The sequence below is a fragment of the Oncorhynchus nerka genome, linkage group LG16 (genome assembly GCF_034236695.1).
Source record: "Oncorhynchus nerka isolate Pitt River linkage group LG16, Oner_Uvic_2.0, whole genome shotgun sequence".
Taxonomy (NCBI): Eukaryota; Metazoa; Chordata; class Actinopteri; order Salmoniformes; family Salmonidae; genus Oncorhynchus; species Oncorhynchus nerka.
In genome coordinates, this window is record NC_088411.1 from 39,606,758 (window position 1) to 39,631,107 (window position 24,350).

The following is a 24,350-nucleotide window of genomic DNA, read 5'->3' on the forward strand; positions in this document are numbered from 1 at the left end:
AGATCAGGGAACAAAACATCAAAATGTTGGGTCCATGGCCAGGAAACTCCCCAGACCTTAATCCCATTGAGAACTTGTGGTCAATCCTCAAGAGGCGGGTGGACAAACTAAAACCCACAAATTCTGACAAACTCCAAGCATTGATTATACAAGAATGAGCTGCCATCAGTCAGGTTGTGGCCCAGAAGTTAATTGACAGCATGCCAGGGCGGATTGCAGAGGTCTTGAAAAAGAAGGGTCAACACTGCAAATATTGACTCTTTGCATCAACTTCATGTAATTGTCAATTAAAGCCTTTGACACTTATGCAATGCTTGTAATTATATTTCAGTATTCCATAGTAACATCTGCCAAAAATATCTAGACACTGAAGCAGCAAACTTTGTGAAAATTAATATTTGTGTCATTCTCAAACCTTTTGGTCACAACTGTACAGCAATTTGTTGCAGTGTAGGTGTTCCTCTTATCCAGATGGGAGAGGAAAGTGTGGAGTGCAATAGAGATAGTGGTGTCTGTGGAACTGTTGGAGAAGTATACGAACCGGAGTGGGTCCAGGGTGTCTGGAATGATGGCGTCAATGCGAGCCATGACCAGCCTTTCAAAGCGTTTCATAGCTACGTATATAAGCGATACGGTGGTAGTGATGTACACAGGTTACCTGGGCGTTCATGGGCACAGGGACTATGGTGGTCTGCTTGAAACATGTTGGTATTACAGACTGGGTCGGGGAGAGGTTGAAATATATAACTTGTCCCCTTTGTAGACTAGAAAAATATACCCTAAAGGGGAAATTATGTTCCTGTGTTCTGCCTAAAATGAGATGACCCCCCCCCCCGCCCCAGGCAACCCAAAAACGAACAATCGATTTGTAATAGGAATAAGCACCGCTAAAAACAACCCATTTGGTGTTACGCATATCCCTCCTATCCAAACCCCTGACATGTGTCTCCCAAAACATTACTTGCGGTTTGTAGCCTATGCATTTTCACTCACACGGTTTCATACGTCAGTGTAAATGTATCAGCCTACTTCAACGCGTTCTTCCTCTCCGTCATACTATTGGCTGGGTAGGGTCCAGAAGGAGGGGCATGCCGGTATACGCTATTTAAATTACTTTGAGCACTATTCGCTAAGCACACTATTAAGACCAGTCATTTCATTGACATGAGGCAGTTTCAGTTCTCGCTGTCATCATAACAAGAAGGCAACATTAAATCCAAAACAGAAACAAACGCTTTGAAAAGTGTTTACCAGCGGACTTATCTTCTGGAATATAATGTCAACTAACTTTTGATTTTGTCCCGGTCTATAAATGTGCAACAGGTAAGGTTTAACAACCTCTTTGTAGCAATTCGTATCAAACGTATGGGGAAGTCGACGATGCTGCATAACATAGACTACTGTTTATTTGATATATTTGAGCATATTGGGTTAGTTGCACTTGGACAGTCGCTCCTTTGAATGGATGCGCTGCGCTGTAGTCACCCCGCCGACTTTCAGACAAAGTCATACCCACTGTGGCTAGAAGCTTGCAGAGCAGGACTTTTTATTGTTTATTAATGCATATCATTTCATCAACCTGTTTAAATCGATAATAATACATTTTAAGTGCAAAAACATGCCATGTTTATGCGTCGGCTGATTCATACAGTTATGATGTAATACACTGCTCACAAACAGGCAGAAACATCCCAAAAGTTACAATTTGTCATGCAATCAGTGTTAATCGTATATCTGTTTCCATGTAAACGTACATTCATGTACATTCATGTACAATTATAACGGTATGGATGGAATGTTTGAACGATGTATGAGAGATTGCATCACTCAGTCGGTTCACGTTTTTTAGCCCGCACCTGTTCGCGTTTCTCGTTGGCATGTCGAGTGCTGCTTGGAGTCTGGAGCCACATACTGTATTCTATATTAAAGGTCCAATGCAACCGTTTAACAAACAAAAAAAATCTCAATATCAAATCATTACTGGGTAACAATTACTTACTGCAATTGTTTTCAATTGAAATGATAAAAAAAATAAACAAAAAATAGCGTCTTAGCAAAGACCAATTTCTCAAGCAGTAATTTAGCTAAGACTGTCTGGGAGTAGTCTGAGTGGGGAGGGGGAAACTGAAAACTAGCTGTTATTTGCAGAAAGTTTTGGAACTCTCTTTCTTATTGGTCTATTAACTAATTTATCAGGCAGGCCAAAACTCCATTCCACCGAAACAGACAGAAATGTATTTTCAAACAGCTCTTACACTAAAAGAGCATTATCATCATTTTCACAAATTCACAGTATTATTCCAGCCTCATAGTGTGAAAATAGATGTATATATGAAACAGGAAAATCACGTTTTTTTTGACTCCACTGGGCCTTTAAAATGGTAGTCCTAGATGAGACAGCTTTTTGTGTACTGCAACAAGACCATCCTCAAGGTGACCGTAAATGACTGTGCGCTGGCAGCGGGTCAGGGAGTTACCATACATTCTGTAAGTTATGTTTCTGCAGGACACTTCAACCACGACATTGTTTCCACAGTGTGAATATTGGCACCGTATATACACCTCTCAGATTAGGCCAGTCCAGCAGTACTAATTCAATCAGAGATCAGAGGGATTCCATTTTCCACAGAACATAATTATCCCACTGATCAAAAAGGGGGATATAACCGAACAGTAAACAGTCATGTTTTTCCATTCTGTTATCATGGTGTCATAGCAACAGATGGGAAAATAGCATCTATTGATGTCACTAAAAGACAATACAAAATTCAACATGTCTGTAATAATTTTCCATTAAGTGTCCTCTCAACCCCCAAAAGCAAACATAGCTGTATCAATTTCTATTCACGTCACTCTGTCAGAAAACAGACTAGTACAAGTTGGAAAGATACTTATTTAGTTGACGGGTAAAAGCTCATATTAATCATGTACTGTGTAAACTGCACAGTCATCCTAACTGGCGTTGATTGAGGAGAGGTTGAGATGTAGACTGACGTTGCATGTCTAATTAGTAATTACTGTCAACAATCCAGAATTCCCCAAATTCCCAAAATTAGTTCCCATGTTTGATGAGAGAGTTCCTCCTGACTACTCACCACCAACATGCTATTTGAGATACAAGTTAATAAGAGAGAGAGAGAGTTAAGGAAACATTCAGGGAGCTGATACTGCAGATACCACTCTATAAACAATTTTTACAAACATGAAGGGAAATATCTGAAGGCAGTCTACATACTAGAGAACATTTGTAAATTGACTTAACAGAGACTGTAGTCTACTCATATCTTTTCACGGTTCACGAGTCAAAATCATTATATTTAGTGATTTCAGTTTTGCAATGGAGCAAGAAGAAAAGCTATATCTTATCCTTTTAATATTAAACGACAATAAGAAAAGCTATTTCTTCAACTTTACGTGTTAAAGAACACAAATAAATTCCCTATATTTTCCTCACGCACTCACATACCTTTTCATCACTGACTCTCATATCACAAAATCTCCCAAAAGTATTTTTTAAATAATCTAAACACATTTTTTTGGCATATAACCCCACCCCACCCCTAAAAAACATAACAGAAGAGTTCACAGTGTTCGTTGCAACCATGGTTGGTTGCTAAGACAGCGAGGTCTAGAACATGTATAACACTTCAGACACAGGCAGGCAGGGCTCTCTCTAATGAGTGGTGTTTCTGTAGTGCCAGAGACAGAATCCTCACAGGACAGCCATTATGCTGCTGAGAGAATATGAAGTCCCAGAGGACTCTGTGAGTCAACAAGCTATGCTGATGTACTCAAGTACACCCAGAGAGAGAGAGAGAGAGACAGAGAGAGACAGAGACAGAGACAGAGAGAGACAGACAGAGAGAGACAGAGAGAGAGATACAGAGAGAGATACAGAGACAGAGAGAGAGAGAGCGATTTCCCCCAGTAAAAAAATATGTATGTTTCATATTCATTTCTGCACATTCTACTATCCTCAACAAGCATATAAACGCAACATGTAAAGCGTTGGTCCCATGTTTCATGAGCTGAAATGAAGGAAAAAGGAAACCGCACACTGTTCTTGATAGTATCACTGATCTTGATAGTATCACTGATCTTGATAGTATCACTGCTCTTGATAGTATCACTGATCTTGATAGTATCACTGATCTTGGTAGTATCACTGATCTTGATAGTATCACTGCTCTTGATAGTATCACTGCTCTTGATAGTATCACTGCTCTTGGTAGTATCACTGATCTTGATAGTATCACTGCTCTTGATAGTATCACTGATCTTGATAGTATCACTGCTCTTGATAGTATCACTGATCTTGATAGTATCACTGCTCTTGATAGTATCACTGATCTTGATAGTATCACTGCTCTTGATAGTATCACTGCTCTTGATAGTATCACTGCTCTTGGTAGTATCACTGATCTTGATAGTATCACTGCTCTTGATAGTATCACTGATCTTGGTAGTATCACTGATCTTGATAGTATCACTGCTCTTGATATTATCACTGCTCTTGATAGTATCACTGCTCTTGGTAGTATCACTGATCTTGATAGTATCACTGCTCTTGATAGTATCACTGATCTTGATAGTATCACTGATCTTGATAGTATCACTGCTCTTGGTAGTATCACTGATATTTAATAAGCTTATGTATCGGCCTCACGGCCTTCTTCAGAGCTTTTGTGAATTTTTTAAAATGTGCACCCTTATGTAGACCTAGCCCCGCCCACATCCGCTCCACACATCGAATGGGGTTGGAGGAGAAGGAAAAACATAAGTGCTACCAAATATAACAATATGCATATCATAAATATTCAAATAAAGTGTGTAAATAAGACGTATTAAACACGTCTGAAAAACCACAATGAGGACATAGGAAGTTTTATTTGATCCTTTAGGAAATAATGTCTGGAGGGTGAAAATCCCCAAACATTCTCTTTTATTCAGAGTATTATTGATATCACCTCCCTTGTCTGATATCTTAACTTTCTCTATGCCACAAAATCTCAAGGTAGAAATGTCAGGCTTTAGGTCATTAAAATGTACTGCGACTGGATAATCCCTGTCGTTTCTCCTGATTTAACTTTTATGTTCACTAATTCTCTGTTTGAGAGAACGAGAGGTTCATGAGCTGAAATAAAATATCTCAGGATGGTTCCATATGCACCAAAAGCTTATTTCTCTGTTTACATCCTTGTTAGTGAGTATTTCTCCTTTGTCAAGATAATCTATCCACCTGACAGGTGTGGCATATCAAGAAGCTGATTAAACAGCATGATCTTTACACAGGTGCACCTTGTGCCAGGGACAATAACAAGGCCACTTTAAAATGTGCAGTTTTGTCACACAACACACTGCCACAGATGTCTCAAGTTTTGAGGGAGCGTGGAATTGGCATGCTGACTGCAGGAATGTCACCCGGAACTGTTGCCAGGGAATTGAATGTTCATTTCTCTATCATAAGCCGCCTCCAATGTCATTTTCGAGAATTTGGCAGTACGTCCAACCGACCTCACAACCGCCGACCACATGTAACTACACCAGCCCAGGACCTCCACATCCGGCTTCTTTACCTGCGGGATCATCTGAGACCAGCCACCCAGACAGCTGATGAAACTGAGGAGTATTTCTGTCTGTAATAAAGCACTTTTGTTGGCAAAAACTCATTCTGATTTGAGCCAGGCCCACCCATGGTTGCGGCCCTGCCCAGTCGTGTGAAATCCATAGATTACGGCATATTTAATTAATTTAAATTCACTGATTTCCTTATATAAATTGTAACTCAGTTCAGTGTAATATACGTGCAGTATGTTTCCATGCATGTAGGTCTAGTGTCCTAAGTCAAGTTATCACTAATCGGAAAGTCTCCACAAATATGAATATAAATGAAGTCACACAGAAAATGGAATAATATTTCTGTACAATTGACAACCCCTTAAAGTACCTCATTACAACCTGAAAACACCAATCTTGAGCCTTAGAAAGTTTCCAGAACCTCAATAAGTGACATTCGAGAAAAGAGCCCGTTCGGTCGTTTGGCCAAATTATGTGGTACTGTAGTTTACATTCAAGCAACAAAACATTTTCCAAGGTTGTGATTAGCAAGGTATGTGAAAATGGGTATTAAGAACGCACCAGTGGGTAATGAGGCAGTAGGATTGGTTCACGCACCGTGTAATTTGTCAAACAGGCTGGTGTGACAGACAGTAAGACTGTCTTCACAGAATGGAAGTGACGGGTCTACTTGTAAAGGAGTTTTAAACTGAAGACAATCGTTCATTTGCTGCTTTAACAAGACTGTTACTTCCTCTTCCATGTTGCAAGTAATGTGCTGTCTGTCATTGTTCTCCAGAAATAAGAAATTACAATGGTTGAACGTGCGTCTGAGCTCGATCAGTTATCATTTCTCTTCTTTTTTGTTTAGAAACAGTAGCGGTCCGGCTGGGGGGGGGGTCCAAAGAAGTCATGAGTGCACTTGATCCCGTAGAGGCCCCGCAACCCACAATCCAACGGGAAATGATCGTGTCGACACTCTGTGGGCACCAAAAAACAAGTATGCTTTGTGACTGACCATCAGTGGGACATCGCTCACATTGCACCCTGACCTCTCTGGAGAAGCCAGGATAGGGGTTAAATATGACTGTTGTCATAACCGAATGAAATATTGTTGGCATGAGGAGACGTGCTTGTTCTTGCCCTTGGATATACAGTATTTGATTGTTTTCTCAGGCTTCACACACGCCAGAGAAATCGATTGGATATTGAAGTAATCTTCATGACAGTTGGTGGTATTTCATGTATCATGACACATCAGCAAGTCTAAAACCTTTCTCTCTCTCTCTTTTTCCCTCAGCATACGTCATTGGTGAGGTCCGGCTGCCTGATGAGAGAGCACTACTCAACCCCAAGGACCTCTCCCTGGTTGCAGTCAAGCTAGAGGCAGTCGAAGACCGAGAGAGAGGCTTTGTCTCCTCCTCCCTCCTTTCCTTCGTCCGCCTCACTTCACCACCCCATTTTCTGCTTGAGTTGGTCCCGTTAGTGTTTCAAAACTGTTTCTCCAACGCTTTTTCAAGAAACTCAGACTGTTTTCCAAAGCAGAAGCAGCGCCACAGCCCTCCCACCAGAACGAGGTGATGGGAAGTGTGCGAGCCAACCGCTACAGCATAGTGTCAACCGAGGAGCACGGTATGAAGTTGGCCACCGTGGCAGTGCCCAACGGGTATGGGAATGGCAAGGGCAAGGTGCACACGCGGCACCAGCCCCAGAGCCGCTTCGTCAAGAAGGACGGTCACTGCAATGTGCAGTTCATCAATGTGTCCGAGAAAGGACAGCGTTACCTCGCTGACATCTTCACGACATGCGTGGACATCCGCTGGCGGTGGATGTTTGTCATCTTCTGCCTTGCCTTCCTCCTGTCGTGGCTGTTCTTCGGCTGCGTCTTTTGGCTGGTCGCCATCTTCCACGGGGACTTGGAGAACGGCTCTCAGAAGTGCGTCTCCAACGTGAGCAGTTTCACTGCAGCCTTCCTGTTTTCCATCGAGACCCAGACCACCATCGGCTACGGCTACCGCTACGTCACCGACGAGTGTCCTGTGGCGGTCTTCATGGTGGTCTTCCAGAGCATTGTGGGCTGCATTATCGACGCCTTCATCATCGGCGCCGTCATGGCCAAGATGGCCAAGCCCAAGAAGAGGAACGAGACGCTGGTGTTCAGCCACAACGCTACAGTGGCCATGAGGGACAACAAGCTGTGTCTGATGTGGCGCGTGGGCAACCTGAGGAAAAGCCACCTGGTGGAGGCCCACGTGCGTGCCCACCTCCTCAAGTCGCGCACCACTGCAGAAGGGGAGTTCATCCCTCTGGACCAGATGGACATTGATGTGGGCTTCGACAGCGGAGTCGACCGTATCTTCCTGGTGTCGCCCATCACCATCGTCCACGAGATCGACGAGGACAGCCCATTCTATAACATGAGCAAGCAAGAGCTGGAGACGTCTGAGTTCGAGATCGTGGTGATCCTGGAAGGGATGGTGGAGGCCACGGCCATGACCACCCAGTGCCGCAGCTCCTACCTGGCCAGCGAGATCCTGTGGGGCCACCGCTTCGAGCCGGTGCTCTTCGAGGAGAAGAGCTACTACAAGGTGGACTACTCTCGTTTTCATAAGACTTACGAGGTTCCCAGTACCCCGCTGTGCAGTGCCAGAGACCTGGCCGAGAAAAAATACATCCTGTCCAGCTCCAACTCCTTCTGTTACGAGAACGAGGTGGCGCTGACTAACAAAGAGGAGATGGACGAGGGGAACGGGGGTAGCGTGGGCCCAGATGTAACCCAGACAGACAATATGTCAGACTCAGAGCATCACCAGGCCACTGTGCCACTAGAGTCCAGGCCCCTGAGACGAGAATCTGAAATATGACTGTGCAGAGACTGCAGATCACCTCACAGAGAAGAAGATTCTGATTATAGAATCCCATCTAGTTGTTATAAATGGCACATTGAGCTGAGCTGGGCCTAGTGTAAAGGACATTGAGCTGAGCTGGACATTGGGTAAAGGACATTGAGCTGAGCTGGACATTGGGTAAAGGACATTGAGCTGACCTGGGCCTTGGGTGAAGGACAGGTTCATGCCGACGGTACTGCTGTGGGAAGGGGATAGCTGGGGACTTGTAACTTTTTTTAAACAATGTAATTGCATATTACAGCAAGCACAGCACTATGAAATACGTGCAGATAGGAAGGAAAACTTTCTTGAAAAAGGTTCCCACAAGAAAATGAAATGTATGTATCACTTTAGCATCTATGTATAGAAATGAATGTGCATCTGTATAACATATTGGAATGGGTGTTAGCTACGATGACTTGAAAATAGCAGGCATGTCTCTCTGTTTATCTGTCCAGCAAATCATGAACAAGATGAGAACAACGGTTGTATTTCTATTGTCTGCCTTGTAGTATATAAAACAAATGCTGCTATAATCAAATTCTCTACTTTCTCGTTTCAGAGAAACTCGAAGGGGAAAACTTGCAAAGATGCCTACCCATAGAGTAACAGAGAGATTTAGAAAGTTCTGCTCTGTGAAAACCAAATATTATTTTTATTTAGCTAATTTGCACTTTGAATTGATCCTGGGCACCCAGCTCCAAAGTACTCTAAAGTTTCGGAATGTTAATCCAAACAATTAAAGATGCAGTACAGCTTTGCAACGAAACCTTTTGCAGTGAATGCAAACTGTTTTAGCCTTTGAATAGACCGTCGTGTTGCAGTCAACTGGTGATCTTTGGTGAATTACATCCAAGGAAATGTAGCTCAATGTAGAGAGACATTCCTACTATCGGAGAAAACATACTATGCAGCCATTGTAAAGTAGTGCAATAAAAACTGGATCCAATGATCAATTAGAGAAATGTTTCTGAACTATTAGCCTTCATCCATACTGTACGTATCCAAAGCAGATATATGGTCATGTTGTATGTGCTGTTGGTAATGAGCCGGTCTCTTAACAGACGCACAACATAACGTACATGAAAGGGTCGTGCAATGCTGGTCAAATCAATAGAAACTTGCCTGTTTTGTTCGAAGGAAATTAGCAGGGTGGTATTAGTATTCGAAAGTGAAGCAGAACTGAACAAACAACACCGACAAGACAAGGGAGGAGGGAAAATTAGCATACGAATGTTCTTTTAAAAAAAGTGCTGCTACGTTGTTGCATTTTGTAGGGTTTGATAACAGAAGACGCCAATTATTATTATTATTATTATTATTATTATTATTATTATTATAATTATGTGTCTCATCCATTTGTTATAAGTGGTAGAATTAGAGTATATTTGAAGTATTTTTTTTTTTTTAAATCAAGACAAAATATTTATTTTCTAACCCGTGTATACAGTGTAGATGTTGCTAGAACTTAATTAATCAATATCACCGTGGTAACCGTCATGATAAACACAGTTATATGGCCCTTATGATGCCCGGGCTTCTGTAAGGTTTTTCCATCGTTTTCATATTCAAAGCTAAACATACAAGCCAGGTTCTAGGCCCTAGATGAGACCAGTAGCATGTTGTTAAGGCGAGATGTTCAGAACATAACAGTGTTACAATACTTCTCTTTTTTAAAATTTTAAGTAAAACAACAAAACATCCATTTTTTTTCATAGTACTTTACAATCGTCCACTATTCTGCCATCACAAAAATAGCACATCTTCACTTATAGGCTCTTTAAATAAGGAGGGAATAAAAGACAGTACATATACCCCTCTGTCATACCCTATCTTTGCTGTTCATGCATTCATATTTATATCCAGAGTAGGTCTATGGATTGCCATGCCTTGTTAGCAAATATCATTTTATTTTTCATTATAAGTTCTTTGTTGTTTTAACTAAGGAATCTTGGATTGGACAACATGGTTTAATAAGCCAACAGTACTGTATCCCAGGCATGTTAATAAGGGTTATTGAAAGCCTGTAGAGTTTGCATTATGACAAATCTTTCTCCTATTTCTTTATTTTGAATCAACGGTTAAAGGCCGTTAGGCTACAATGACCCGTTTCTTGTACATAGAACCCCGCCCTCCCTGTTCCAGTCATTTTCTATCAGAGTCTTCCAGTTGTACTGCAGAACAACGGAATGTACAGAGTTTTATATTATTCATAATATTATTGTTATTATTATTGTACAAGCGATTTATTATATTGTTCTTTTTTTCAATAAAACCTCAATGATCAATTGCAGTTCTGTTCATACCAGCCATGAATAGGCTGGTATTTGGGATGCAGATATGGAAAAATCCAGAATTCGCCAAAGCCCAGTGGGTCAGCTCTGGTAGAGTATGGTTTGAAGGGACTCTGTAGGGGTGAGTGGGGTAAGTTGAGCCATTTTTTACATTCAGCATCACTCCGTCAAGGGAAATATAGTATTGTTTCATTGTGTATCCATGGATATAATCAGAAAATGGTCTCTTGGTATGCGATAAGTTGAGCTGCCTACACATTTCTATACTGAATGAAATATTACCACTATCTTAATATAACCATGTATATCTTTATTTCCTAAACATAATTAAACACAATTCTTAATCATTTTAAGCATATTTTAACACCTAACAAGAACTTTTGACTCTTTAAAACACTTTAGCATGGGCCAGGCCCTGTTGTAACCTCATATCCCAGTGATAATGCCTTGCACTTCAATTACCTTAACTTCCCTTTGGCTCAACCATTGGCTCAATTTACCCCATGGCAATTGGCTCAACTTACCCCAAGACAAACATGTTGACTATATTAGCCAATAGCTAAAAGATGCATTTTCATGCAAGTTTTAGGACCTCATATTGAAGCGTATAGAGATCACAACTGACATGTAGAACAATCTTAAAATTATCTACTTTGGTTTAGTTACAAGCATCATGAGACTTGCTTGGCACAAGAAACATGAGCAATTTACATAAGACTGGAGGAAATTTTAGATTTTTGGTTCCAAACGCCGTGTCTTTGTGAAACACAGAGTAGGTTAACGGAAGATCTCCGCGTGTGTGGTTCCAACCGTGAAGCATGGAGGAGGAGGTGGGGGTGCTTTGCTGGTGACACTGTCTGTAATTTATTTAGAATTCAATACACACTTAACCAGCATGGCTACCACAGCATTCTGCAGTGACACACCATCCCATCTGGTTTGCACTTAGTGGAACTATCATTTGTTTTTCAACAGGACAATGACCCAAAACACACCTCCAGGCGGTGTAAGGGCTATTTCACCAAATAGAGTGATTGAGCGTGGCATTAGGTGACCTGGCCTCTACAATCACCCGACCTCAACCCAATTGAGATGGTTTGGGATGAGTTGGACCGCAGAGCGAAGGAAAAGCAGCCAACAATTGCTCAGCATATTTGGGAACTCCTTCAAGACTGTTGGAAAAGCATTCCAGGTGAAGCTGGTTGAGAGAATTCCAAGAGGTTGGAAAGCTGTCATCAAGCCAAAAGGTGGCTACTTTGAAGAATCTAAAATCTAAAACACTTTTTTGGTGACTACATTAATACATATGTGTTATTTCATAGTTTTGATGTCTTCACTATTATTCTACATTGTAGAAAATAGTAAAAATTAAAGAAAAACCCTTGAATTAGTAGGTGTTCAAATTTTCACTGGTACTGTACATATTTGCAACTCTGTGGGGAGTGGGGGAGCAGGTCTGCCTATTCAGCAGTGTGGGGGTAGAAGCTATTGGTTAGTTTTTACTTGATGCTCCTATACTGCCTGCGTCAAGTGTCGACCCGTCGTTCAGGGCCGCTGGAGCAGAGCCCCACCACATATCAGTTTGCAAACAATGTTTAAAAACAACTATCATTGAGTTAATAAAGCCGCATACAAATATTCTATTTTTTTTGCTTTTTTGAGTAAGGCAGCTCCAAAATTCAGATGTTTCAGCCTAGCTCAGTCAATCAATTAATCAATCAAATGTATTTATAAAGTCATTTTTACATCAGCCGATGTCACAAAGTGCTATACAGAAACCCACCCTAAAACCCCAAACAGCAAGAATCGCAGATGTAGAAGCATGGTGGCTAGGAAAAAAAAGAAAGGCAGGAACCTAGGAAGAAACCTAGAGAGGAACCTGGCTCTGAGGGGTGGCCAGTCCTCTTCTGGCTGTGACGATGGGAGATTATAACAGTACATGGCCAAGATGTTCAAACATTCATAGATGACCAGCAGGGTCAAACAATAATAATCACAGTGGTTGTAGAGGGTGCAACAGATCAGCACCTCAGGATAAAATGTCAGTTGGCTTTTCATAGCCGATCATGCAGAGTTAGAGACAGCAGGTGCGGTAGAGAGATAGTGAAAAACAGCAGGTCCGGGATAAGATAGCATGTCCGGTGAAAAGGTCAGGGTTCCATAGCCGCAGGCAGAACAGTTGAAACTGGAGCAGCAGCACGGCCAGGTGGACTGGGGACAGCAAGGAGTCATCAGGCCAGGTAGTCCTGAGGCATGGTCCTAGGCTCAGGTTCTCCAAGAAAAGAGAGAAAGAGAGAGAATTAGAGGGAGCATACTTAAATTCACACAGGACACCGGATAAAGACAGGAGAAATACTCCAGAAATAACAGACTGGCCCTAGCCCCCCGACACATAAACTACTGCAGCATAAATGCTGGTGGCTGAGACAAGACGGGTCGGGAGACACTGTGGCCTCGTCCGACAATACCCCCGGACAGGGCCAACCAGGCAGGGTATAACCCCACCCATTTTGCCAAAGCACAGACCCCACACCACTAGAGGGATATCTTCAACCACCAACTTACTACCCTGAGACAAGGCCACGTATAGCCCACGAAGATCTCCCCCACGGCATAAACCCGAGGCAGGCACCAACCCGGACAGGAAGATCACGTCAGTGACTCAACCCACTCAAGTGATGCTTTCCTCCTAGGGACGGCATGGAAGAAAGCCAGTAAGCCAGTGACTCAGCCCCCGTAATAGGGTTAGAGGCAGAGAATCCCAGTGGAGAGAGGGGAACCGGCCAGGCAGAGACAGCAAGGGTGGTTTGTCGCTCCAGTGCCTTTCCGTTCACCTTCACACCCCTGGGCCAGACTACACTTACTCATAGGACCTACTGAGGAGATGAGTCTTCAAGAAATACTTGAAGGTCGAGACCAAGTCTGAGTCTCTCACATGGATAGGCAGACCATTCCATAAAAATTGAGCTCTATAGGAGAAAGCCCTGCCTCCAGCTTAGAAATTCTAGGAACAATAATGAGGCCTGCGTCTTGTGACCGTAGCGTATGTGTACTGTAGGTATGTATGGCAGGACCAAATCAGAAAGATAGGTGGGAGCAAGCCCATGTAATGTTTGTAGGTTAGCAGTAAAACCTTGAAAACAGCCCTTGCCTTGACAGGAAGCCAGAGGCTAGCACTGGAGTAATATTCTAGTCAAGATTCTAGCAGCCGTGTTTAGCACTAACTGAAATGTATTTAGTGTTTTATCCGGGTATCCGGAAAGTAGAACATTGCAGTAGTTGTAACGGTTTTCTTGAGTTGAATGAGAGGCGGACCAAAACGCAGCGTGGTTATTATTCATGGTTCTTTAATCAAGAAACTATACATGAATAGACTATATTAGTGGCAATATTAGTAGATGGAAAAAAGCAGTCCTTGAAAAAGTCTTGATATGTTCGTCAAAAGAGAGATCAGGGTCCAGAGTAACACCGAGGTCCTTCACAGTTTTGTTTGAGACGACTGTTCAGCCATCAAGATGAATTGTCAGATCCAACAGAAGATTTATTTGTTTCTTGGGACCTACAACTGGCATCTCTATTTTGTCAGAGTTTAAAAGTAAAACATTTGCCGTCTTCCACTTCCTTATGCCTGAAACACAGGCTTCCAGGAAGGGAGGGACATTTTGGGGCTTCACCATGTTTCATCGAAAGCTACAGCTGTGTATTGTCAGCATAGCAGTGAAAATTAACATTATGTTTCAGAATGACATCACCAAGAGGTTAAATATACAGTGAAAACAATAGTGGTCATAAAACAAAACCTTGAGGAACACCAAAATGAACAGTTGATTTGAGTTGAGTTGAGTTGATCTAAACCACGCCAGAACTTGTCCGTGTAGACAAATTTGGGTTTCCAATCTCTCCAAAAGAATGCGGTGATCGATGGTATCAAAAGCAGCACTGAGGTCTAGGAGCACGAGGAGAGATGCAGAGCCTTGGTCTGACGCCATTAAAAAAAGGTAATTTACCACCTTCACGAGTGCAGTCTCAGTGCTATGATGGGGTCTAAAACCAAACTGAAGCATTTCATATACATTGTTTGTCTTCAGGAAGGCAATGAGTTGCTGCGCAAAATGTTTGAGATGAATGGGAGATTCGATATAGGCTGATAGTTTTTAATATTTTCTGAGCTAAGTTTTTGCTTTTTCAAGAGAGGCTTTATGACTGCCACTTTTAGTGAGCTTGGTACACATCCGGTGGATAGGAGGCCGTTTATTATGTTCAACATAGAATGGCCAAGCACAGGAAGCAGCTCTTTCAATAGTTTAGTTGGAATATGGTCCAGTATGCAGCTTGAAAGTTTAGAGGCCATGACTATTTTCATCAATGTGTCAAGAGATAAAATATTTTTTTTAAATTGAGTGTCTCCCTTGATCCTTAGTCCTTGCAGTGTTATGAGCGTCTCTCTGTATCCTAGGTCCTGGCAGAGTTGTGCAGACTCAGGACAACTGAGCTTTGGAGAAATACGCAGATTTAAAGAGGAGACCATAATTTGCTTTCTAATGATCATGATCTTTTCGTCGAAGAAGTTCATGAATTTATCACTGCTGAAGTAAAAGCCATTCTCTCTTGGGGAATGCTGCTTTTAAGTTAGCTTTATTCTCCTGAATTAAGTTGGAAAAATAGGATGATTGAGCAGCAGTGAGGGCTCTTTGATACTGCACGGTACTGTCTTTCCAAGCTAGTCGGAAGACTTCCAGTTTGGTGTGACGCCATTTCCGTTCCAATTTTCTGGAAGCTTGTATTTTCTGTATACCAGGGAGCTAGTTTCTTATGAAAAATATGTTTAGTTAATAAGGGTGCGACTGCAACTAGGGTATTACGCAAGGTTAAATGGAGTTTCTCAGTTAAGTGGGTATGTCACGACTTCCGCCGAAGTAAGGTCCTCTCCTTGTTCAGGTGGCGCTCGGCGTCGCTGGGCTTCTATCAATCCACTTTTCATTTTCCATATGTTTTGTCTTGTTTTTCCTCACACCTGGTTTTAATTCCCTCAATTACTTGTTGTATATTTAACCCTCTGTTCCCCCCATGTCTTTGTGTGGGATTGTTTATTGTAGTGCTTGTGCACGTTCCCCGTGAGCGTACGATGGGTTATTTTTGTGCCTATTTATCTTGTTGTTCTGAATTTATAGCACAGCTTTTGATGATCCTTGGTTGGGGTCTGAGCACATTATTTATTGCCAATCCGAACATAACAAAATGGTGGTCCAATGGTCCAGTATTATGAGGAAAAACATTAAGATCCACAATATTAGGTCCAAACTAGGTCCAGAGCATGACTATGTCAGTGAGTAGGTCTGGAGACATGTTGGGCGATGATGGCTCTGAAAGCTTTTTGGAGTGGGTCTGTGGACTTTTCCATCTTTTCCACATCCCAGAAGGCCTGTAAACAGTATCTAAAAAAAAGTGATTGAGTAGCCTGCATAGATTTCATGACTAGAAGCTCAAAAGATGAAAACACAGTAATTGTTTGGGGGGTAAATTGAAATTTGCTATCGTAAATGTTAGCAACAAATCCGCTTTTGTGGGATACACGGGGTTATGGTCACTAGCGTAACCAGGAGGAGAGGCCTCAGTTAACATAGCACATTCCTCATGTTTAAGCCATGTTTCCGTCAGGCCAATCACATCAAGATTATGATCAGTGATTAGTTAATTGACTATAACTGTATTGGAAGTGGGGGATCTTACATTAACTAGACCTATTATGAGAGTTGAGATTTCACCGTCTCTTTCAATAATGACAGGAATGGGGGAGGTCTTTATTCCAGTGAGATTGCTAAGGCGAACAACGCCATGTTTAGTTCTGCCCAACCTAGATCGAGGCACAGACACGGTCTCAATGGTAATAGCTGGCTAACAGCCTGCTGCCTGGCCTGCACCCTATTTCATTGTGGAGCAGCCAACGAAAAATACAGAGCATAGGGGTTGGTAATATTCTCTAGTTGCACCGTGATTGGCTCAGTGTTCTGTCACTCATAGGGACACTATGTGATGAGCTAGAATATTCAAGCCCCTTGTGTGCTCAGGTAGATGTACATTAGAAGTGCCCATCAAGAAGGCCTAAGGTCATTGGCCACAGATAAAATGCCGTAGCATTGATTGGAATGATCATGTGAACTTTCAAAATCTTAGCTAGTGGGTTGGACAAGCCGTCACGATCATGAATTACACATTACACAACGAGTTGGAAATCACAACTTCAACAATGAGTGGTTTGGAAGGAATCAGTGGCTAACTGCTAGCGTTGAAAAGCAAAAACTTGGAAATGGGAAATCAAAGACCCCAGTGAATTCAAAACAACTGTAAACTCTGAAAATTCCAATCTCTGACTGGGAAAATCCAACTCGGAATTTCCAAGTCTGGAACTCTGGCCTCTTTCTGGAGCTCCAACCTGAAGATCATTGGCATCATTTCACTTTGTTTTTTTTTCAGAGCTTCTAGTAGTCTTGAAAGCACCATAAATCCAGAGAATGACAGACTTTGATGACAAAGTTTGAAGACAAAATTTGCCCACAAGAAGGACGGCCGTGCCATCTTCCTGTTAAAGTGAGCACAGCACAAGGTCCAAAATTGTCTTGTAAGCTTTGCAAGTTGGGACTTCAGGTCATCCCTAACAGTTGGGACTTTAGGTAGGCCCTAAGAGTTTGGACTTTAGGTAGGCCCTAACAGTTGGGACTTTAGGTCGGCCCTAACAGTTGGGACTTTAGGTAGGCCCTAAGAGTTTGGACTTTAGGTAGGCCCTAACAGTTGGGACTTTAGGTCGGCCCTAAGAGTTTGGACTTTAGGTAGGCCCTAACAGTTGGGACTTTAGGTCGGCCCTAACAGTTTGGACTTTAGGTAGGCCCTAACAGTTGGGACTTTAGGTCGGCCCTAACAGTTTGGACTTTAGGTAGGCCCTAACAGTTTGGACTTTAGGTCGGCCCTAAGAGTTTGGACTTTAGGTAGGCCCTAACAGTTGGGACTTTAGGTCGACCCTAACAGTTTGGACTTTAGGTAGGCCCTAACAGTTTGGACTTTAGGTAGGCCCTAACAGTTGGGACTTTAGGTCGGCCCTAAGAGTTTGGACTTTAGGTAGGCCCTAACAGTTGGGACTTTAGGTCGGCCCTAACAGTTTGGACTTTAGGTCGGCCCTAAGAGTTTGGACTTTAGGTAGGCCCTAACAGTTGGGACTTTAGGTCGGCCCTAAGAGTTTGGACTTTAGGTAGGCCCTAAGAGTTTGGACTTTAGGTAGGCCCTAACAGTTGGGACTTTAGGTCGGCCCTAACAGTTGGTACTTTAGGTAGGCCCTAACAGTTTGGACTTTAGGTAGGCCCTAACAGTTGGGACTTTAGGTAGGCCCTAACAGTTTGGACTTTAGGTAGGCCCTAACAGTTTGGACTTTAGGTAGGCCCTAACAGTTGGGACTTTAGGAAGAGCCCTAACAGTTTGAACTTTAGGTAGGCCCTAACAGTTGGGACTTTAGGTAGGCCCTAACAGTTTGGACTTTAGGTAGGCCCTAACACTTGGGACTTTAGGTAGGCCCTAACAGTTTGGACTTTAGGTAGGCCCTAACAATTGGGACTTTAGGTAGGCCCTAACAGTTTGGACTTTAGGTAGGCCCTAACAGTTGGGACTTTAGGTAGGCCCTAACAGTTTGGACTTTAGGTAGGCCCTAACAGTTGGGACTTTAGGTCGGCCCTAACAGTTTGGACTTTAGGTAGGCCCTAACAGTTGGGACTTTAGGTAGGCCCTAACAGTTGGGACTTTAGGTAGGCCTAACAGTTTGGACTTTAGGTAGGCCCTAACAGTTTGGACTTTAGGTAGGCCCTAACAGTTGGGACTTTAGGTAGGCCCTAACAGTTGGGACTTTAGGTAGGCCCTAACAGTTGGGACTTTAGGTAGGCCCTAACAGTTGGGACTTTAGGTAGGCCCTAACAGTTGGGACTTTAGGTAGGCCCTAACAGTTTGGACTTTAGGTAGGCCCTAACAGTTGGGACTTTAGGTAGGCCCTAACAGTTGGGACTTTAGGTAGGCCCTAACAGTTGGGACTTTAGGTAGGCCCTAACAGTTTGGACTTTAGGTAGGCCCTAACAGTTTGGACTTTAGGTAGGCCCTAACAGTTTGGACTTTAGGTAGGCCCTAACAGTTTGGACTTTAGGTAGGCCCTAACAGTTGGGACTTTAGGTAGGCCCTAACAGCTGGGACTTTAGGTAGGCCCTAACAGTTTGGACTTTAGGTAGGCCCTAACAGTTGGGACTTTATGTAGGCCCTAACAGTTTGTGGGCACCGTTTGTCACCATTATAGTGCAATCAATGTATTGTTTGCTGTCGTGTTGTGCAATGGCTTCGCTGGCATGCAACGAAAAAAAAACAAATTTTGTTTGCCCCACCAGGATTTACATGCTAATATCGCCTGAGTGATGGGAGCGGGGAGAACAGGCCGTGGCTCGGGTGGCTGAGGTCCTTGATGATCTTCTTGGCTTTCCTGCGACACCTGGTGTTGTAGGTGTGCTGAAGGGCAGGCGGTGTGCACCTAAGCTGAGCTCACAAACCTCTGTAGAGCCTTGCGGTCATCAGCATCGGAGTTGTCGTACAAATGCTTTCAATGGTGCTCCTGTAGAACACTGTGATTGCCCTCTGGGAAAGGCCAAATTTCTTCAGACTAATGAGGTTGAAGAGTCGCTGTCGTGCAGGGAGAGGTTGTTTACCTGGTACCACACCATCAGAGAGCTTACCTCCTCTCTGTAGGCTGTCTCATTGCTGTTGGTAATCAGGCCGACTATTGTCGTGTCGTCAGCAAACTTGATGATGAAGTTGGAACTGTGTGAGACCATGCAGTCGTGGGTATACAGGAAGTGCAGGAGGGGAGGGGCCCTCGTGTTGAGGATCAGTATGGAGGAGGTAATATTATCTACTCCCTGACGAAGGCCATGCAGCCGAAACGCGTAGTTTAAAATAAAACTTTGTTTCTATTGAACATGCCATACTAATAAAGGCATTTTAATCAATTATATGAAGAGTGCCTTGGTCCTCCTTTCTTTTTGATGACCAATTTACCCCTTTTACCAAAGAGCACCTTCTATCTACCAAAATGTACTATTGTGTACCTTAGTAGCGCTTCCCTCCCTCCTCGTTCTACTAGTGTGCATAGTCACTTTACCCCTACCTATATGTACATATCACCTCAATTTACCTCGAATAACCTGTATCCCGCACATTGAGTCAGTACTGGTATCCCTGTACATACAGTATCCTCGTTATTGTTATTTTATTGTGTTACTTTTTTCTTTCTTTAGTATATTTTATTTTATATAATTTATTTATATCAAATATTTTCCTGCTGACTTAAAACAAATCTGCATTGTTGGTTAAGGGCTTGTAAGTAAGTCTACCTACACCTGTTGTATTCAGCGCATGTGATATGGCCCGTCAGGAAGTTCGATACCCAGTTGCACAGGGAGGTGTTCAGGGCCAGAGCCGTGAGCTTTGTGGTATGCTCAGAGGGTAATATGGTTTTGAAGGAGAGCTGCAGTTGATGAACAGCATCCTCACATATGCATTCTTTTTGTCCAGGTGGTTAAGGGCAGTGTGCAGTGCGATTGCATCGTCTGCGGATCTGTCAGGGCGGTAGGCAAATTGGAGAGGGTTGAGTATGTCAGGGAGGGAGGATTTGATGTGTTCTTTGACTAGCCTCTCAAAGCATGTTGTCTCTCTGGTTTCCAAACTACAGCTACTGTAACTGTAAGACAATTAGAATTGATTGTTATATTTCAAGTATGACCAGAGGTCAGACTTTGGGCTACTTCTCAATCCTCCACAGTATCAAGTGTTTTTCTTGCTGATTTCTCTCTACATTTACATTGAGTGCAAAATTGAGTTTTGGTCTCCAAAGGATATTCAACAATTTAATAATTTTACGTTTCAAACACAGTCAGTTTCTTTCAATGGTCTCTTCAAAACAGACCATTTTATACTTTCAGGGAAATACGCATTGATACATCTCCAGGTTAAGTTTCCATAGCAACATTTTAGTGTTCTACGTTGTAGCATACACAATCATATACACACATGAAACAATCAGCTCACCCAGGTTGGGGTGCCCAAGGAGGAGGAGAGTAGATCTCAGTGTAAACTTTACCAGTGCTATTACGCACAATACATAAAGGGAATAAACAGGCATTCTATTTCCCAGATGAAATAGTCTCACAGTGATCAAAAAACAGCAACAATAATATTTGTTACAGATTAAAATGATTCAGAATTTGAGAAAAAATTAACCCTAATTCTCACGTGAGCCTATCAGTGCATCTGTATCCTTGGATTAGAGGGGTGCAGGGAGCACTATTATAATGAGCTCAGACTGACACGCCTATTGATACACCTACTGCCCCAACACATGTAAAGTGTTGGTCCCATGCTTCACATACCACTGTGTTTTTCTTGTTGACTATCCAGGCAATCAACATGAAGCTGATTCTTGGTTTATGGATGGAGAGTAAAAATGGAGATAGACAAATGGATCAAATTCAACATTCACTCCAATCTGTATGGGAATGGTAAACAATTTATGTATATCTTATGAGCACATACTGGCAATGTTTGGATGTAGCTTTCCTATCTTCCAATCTGGGTCTGCTAGCTAAATATATTAGCTAAGATAGCTTGATGTGAGTGGTAGTTAGCTAGGTAGCTTAGCTAATGTCAATGCAAGCTGTACGAACACTTGGCCCCTAAGCCCTTTATCAAGTGGACACTTGCTGATTTGTTCAATAGTGATCCCTTGAGTCTGCAAGCATTTTGGCCAAAATTGTTTTGAGACGATGGGCACTCAACGTCCCAACAATATTCCAAAATGTTCAATCCTTTCACAAGCATTGTCTCCCATGACCTGTCTCGTAGCACGAGTCACTATGAAACACGGGCACTCAGGCAGACACAGACACACACTCCGATAGACAGTGAGAATGTTGTAAAAACAAAATGACAACTAGCTTGCAAAGTGCCATTATAGTTGACAAAGAGTAAACAGATCTTTCCTTTGTAGAACAGAACGTATAAGTCAGACAGATAAGATGTGGTTTGTTCTGTATTCATCCCATGTATTAACTGATAGGCTACTATAGCTAAAGATACTAAAGATACTCTTTGATAAAGCCGTTGCTAATGGGATCAATGCAGGATAAATCACTGTTTGAAGAGGTTTACGAGGATAAGGCACATCTGTTCTAATTCATGTTGATAGCTTTGCTATTGTCTCTTGGATTGTTTCGAAGAACGTATTTCCCCAACTACTTACAAATTATGTTTGCAATGTAAATAGTAAAGCTATGTAACTTCTTATCAACAGGTGTAAGTTGTAAGGTGCGTTTGTAGGTAAGGTGTAAGGTGTAAGTTGTAAGGTGCGTTTGTAGGTAAGGTGTAAGGTGCGTTTGTACGTAAGGTGTAATGTGTAAGTTGTAAGGTGCGTTTGTAGGTAAGGTGTAATGTGTAAGTTGTAAGGTGCGTTTGTAGGTAAGGTGTAAGGTGTAAGTTGTAAGGTGCGTTTGTAGGTAAGGTGTAAGGTGTAAGTTGTAAGGTGCGTTTGTAGGTAAGGTGTAATGTGTAAGTTGTAAGGTGTAAGGTGCGTTTGTAGGTAAGGTGTAAGGTGTAAGTTGTAAGGTGCGTTTGTAGGTAAGGTGTAAGGTGTAAGTTGTAAGGTGCGTTTGTAGGTAAGGTGTAAGGTGTAAGTTGTAAGGTGCGTTTGTAGGTAAGGTGTAAGGTGTAAGTTGTAAGGTGCGTTTGTAGGTAATGTGTAAGGTGTAAGTTGTAAGGTGTAAGGTGCGTTTGTAGGTAAGGTGTAAGTTGTAAGTTGTAAGGTGCGTTTGTAGGTAAGGTGTAAGGTGTAAGTTGTAAGGTGCGTTTGTAGGTAAGGTGTAAGGTGTAAGTTGTAAGGTGCGTTTGTAGGTAAGGTGTAATGTGTAAGTTGTAAGGTGTAAGGTGCGTTTGTAGGTAAGGTGTAAGGTGTAAGTTGTAAGGTGCGTTTGTAGGTAAGGTGTAATGTGTAAGTTGTAAGGTGCGTTTGTAGGTAAGGTGTAAGGTGTAAGTTGTAAGGTGCGTTTGTAGGTAAGGTGTAAGGTGTAAGTTGTAAGGTGCGTTTGTAGGTAAGGTGTAAGGTGTAAGTTGTAAGGTGTAAGGTGCGTTTGTAGGTAAGGTGTAAGTTGTAAGTTGTAAGGTGCGTTTGTAGGTAAGGTGTAAGGTGTAAGTTGTAAGGTGCGTTTGTAGGTAAGGTGTAAGGTGCGTTTGTAGGTAAGGTGTAATGTGTAAGTTGTAAGGTGCGTTTGTAGGTAAGGTGTAATGTGTAAGTTGTAAGGTGCGTTTGTAGGTAAGGTGTAAGGTGTAAGTTGTAAGGTGCGTTTGTAGGTAAGGTGTAATGTGTAAGTTGTAAGGTGTAAGGTGCGTTTGTAGGTAAGGTGTAAGGTGTAAGTTGTAAGTTGTAAGGTGCATTTGTAGGTAAGGTGTAAGGTGTAAGTTGTAAGGTGCGTTTGTAGGTAAGGTGTAAGGTGTAAGTTGTAAGGTGCGTTTGTAGGTAAGGTGTAATGTGTAAGGTGCGTTTGTAGGTAAGGTGTAAGGTGTAAGTTGTAAGGTGCATTTGTAGGTAAGGTGTAAGGTGTAAGATGTAAATTGTAAGGTGCGTTTGTAGGTAAGGTGTAAGTTGTAAGTTGTAAGGTGCGTTTGTAGGTAAGGTGTAAGGTGTAAGTTGTAAGGTGCGTTTGTAGGTAAGGTGTAAGTTGTAAGGTGCGTTTGCTGTAAAATTATATGTAATGTATAAGGTGCGTTTGTGCGTTTGTAGGTAAGGTGTAATGTGTAAGTTGTAAGTGCGTTTGTAGGTAGGTGTGTAAGTTGTAAGGTGCGTTTTGTAGGTTTTAAGGTGTTGTAAGTTGTAAGTGTTTAAGGTGTAAGGTGTAAGTTGTAAGGTGCGTTTGTAGGTAAGGTGTAAGGTGTAAGTGCGTTTGTAAGTAAGGTGTAAGTTTGTAGGTAAGGTGTAAGGTGTAAGTTGTAAAATTGTAAGTTGTAGGTGCGTTTGTAGGTAAATGCGTGTGTAAGTTGTAAGGTGCGTTTGTAGGTAAGGTGTAAGTTGTGCGTTTGTAAAAATTGTAAGGTGTAAGTTTTGTAAGGTAAGGTTTGTAGTAAGGTGTAAGTTGTAAGGTGCGTTTGTAGGTAAGGTGTAAGGTGTAAGTTGTAAGGTGCGTTTGTGGTAAGGTGTAAGGTGTAAGTAAGTTGTGGTGCGTTTGTAGGTAAGGTGTAAGGTGTAAGTGCATTTGTAGGTAAAATTAGTGTAGGTGTAGGTGTAAGTTTTGTAGGTAAGGTGTAAGGTGTAGGTGCGTTTTGGTGTAAGTAGGTGTAAGTTGTAAGGTGCGTTTGTAGGTAGGTGTAAGGTGCGTTTGTAGGTCAAGTGTAAGTTGTTTGTAGGTAAGGTGTAGTTTGTAGGTAAGGTGTAAGGTGTAAGGTGCGTTTGTAGGTAAGGTGTAAGGTGTAAGTTGGAGTGTAAGTGTAAAGGTGCGTTTGTAGGTAAGGTGTAAGTTGTAAGGTAGGTTTGTAAGTAAGTGCGTTT

At 42.3% G+C, this 24,350-nt stretch overlaps 1 protein-coding gene across 1 annotated transcript; it reads left to right on the forward strand.

Moving 5' to 3' along the window:
• The first annotated feature begins 1,151 nt into the window (after positions 1-1,151).
• LOC115120526 (inward rectifier potassium channel 2-like) lies at positions 1,152-10,732 on the forward strand. Its single transcript, XM_029649478.2, has 2 exons — positions 1,152-1,323; positions 6,857-10,732. Exon 2 carries the CDS (start codon positions 7,137-7,139, stop codon positions 8,418-8,420), a length of 1,284 nt encoding a protein of 427 aa, XP_029505338.1. The 5' UTR covers positions 1,152-1,323; positions 6,857-7,136; the 3' UTR covers positions 8,421-10,732.
• The last annotated feature ends 13,618 nt before the right edge of the window (positions 10,733-24,350 follow it).

Excerpts from the sequence above, each read along its gene's own strand:
- LOC115120526 (XM_029649478.2), top strand. The coding sequence starts at position 7,137 with ATGGGAAGTGTGCGAGCCAACCGCTACAGCATAGTGTCAACCGAGGAG.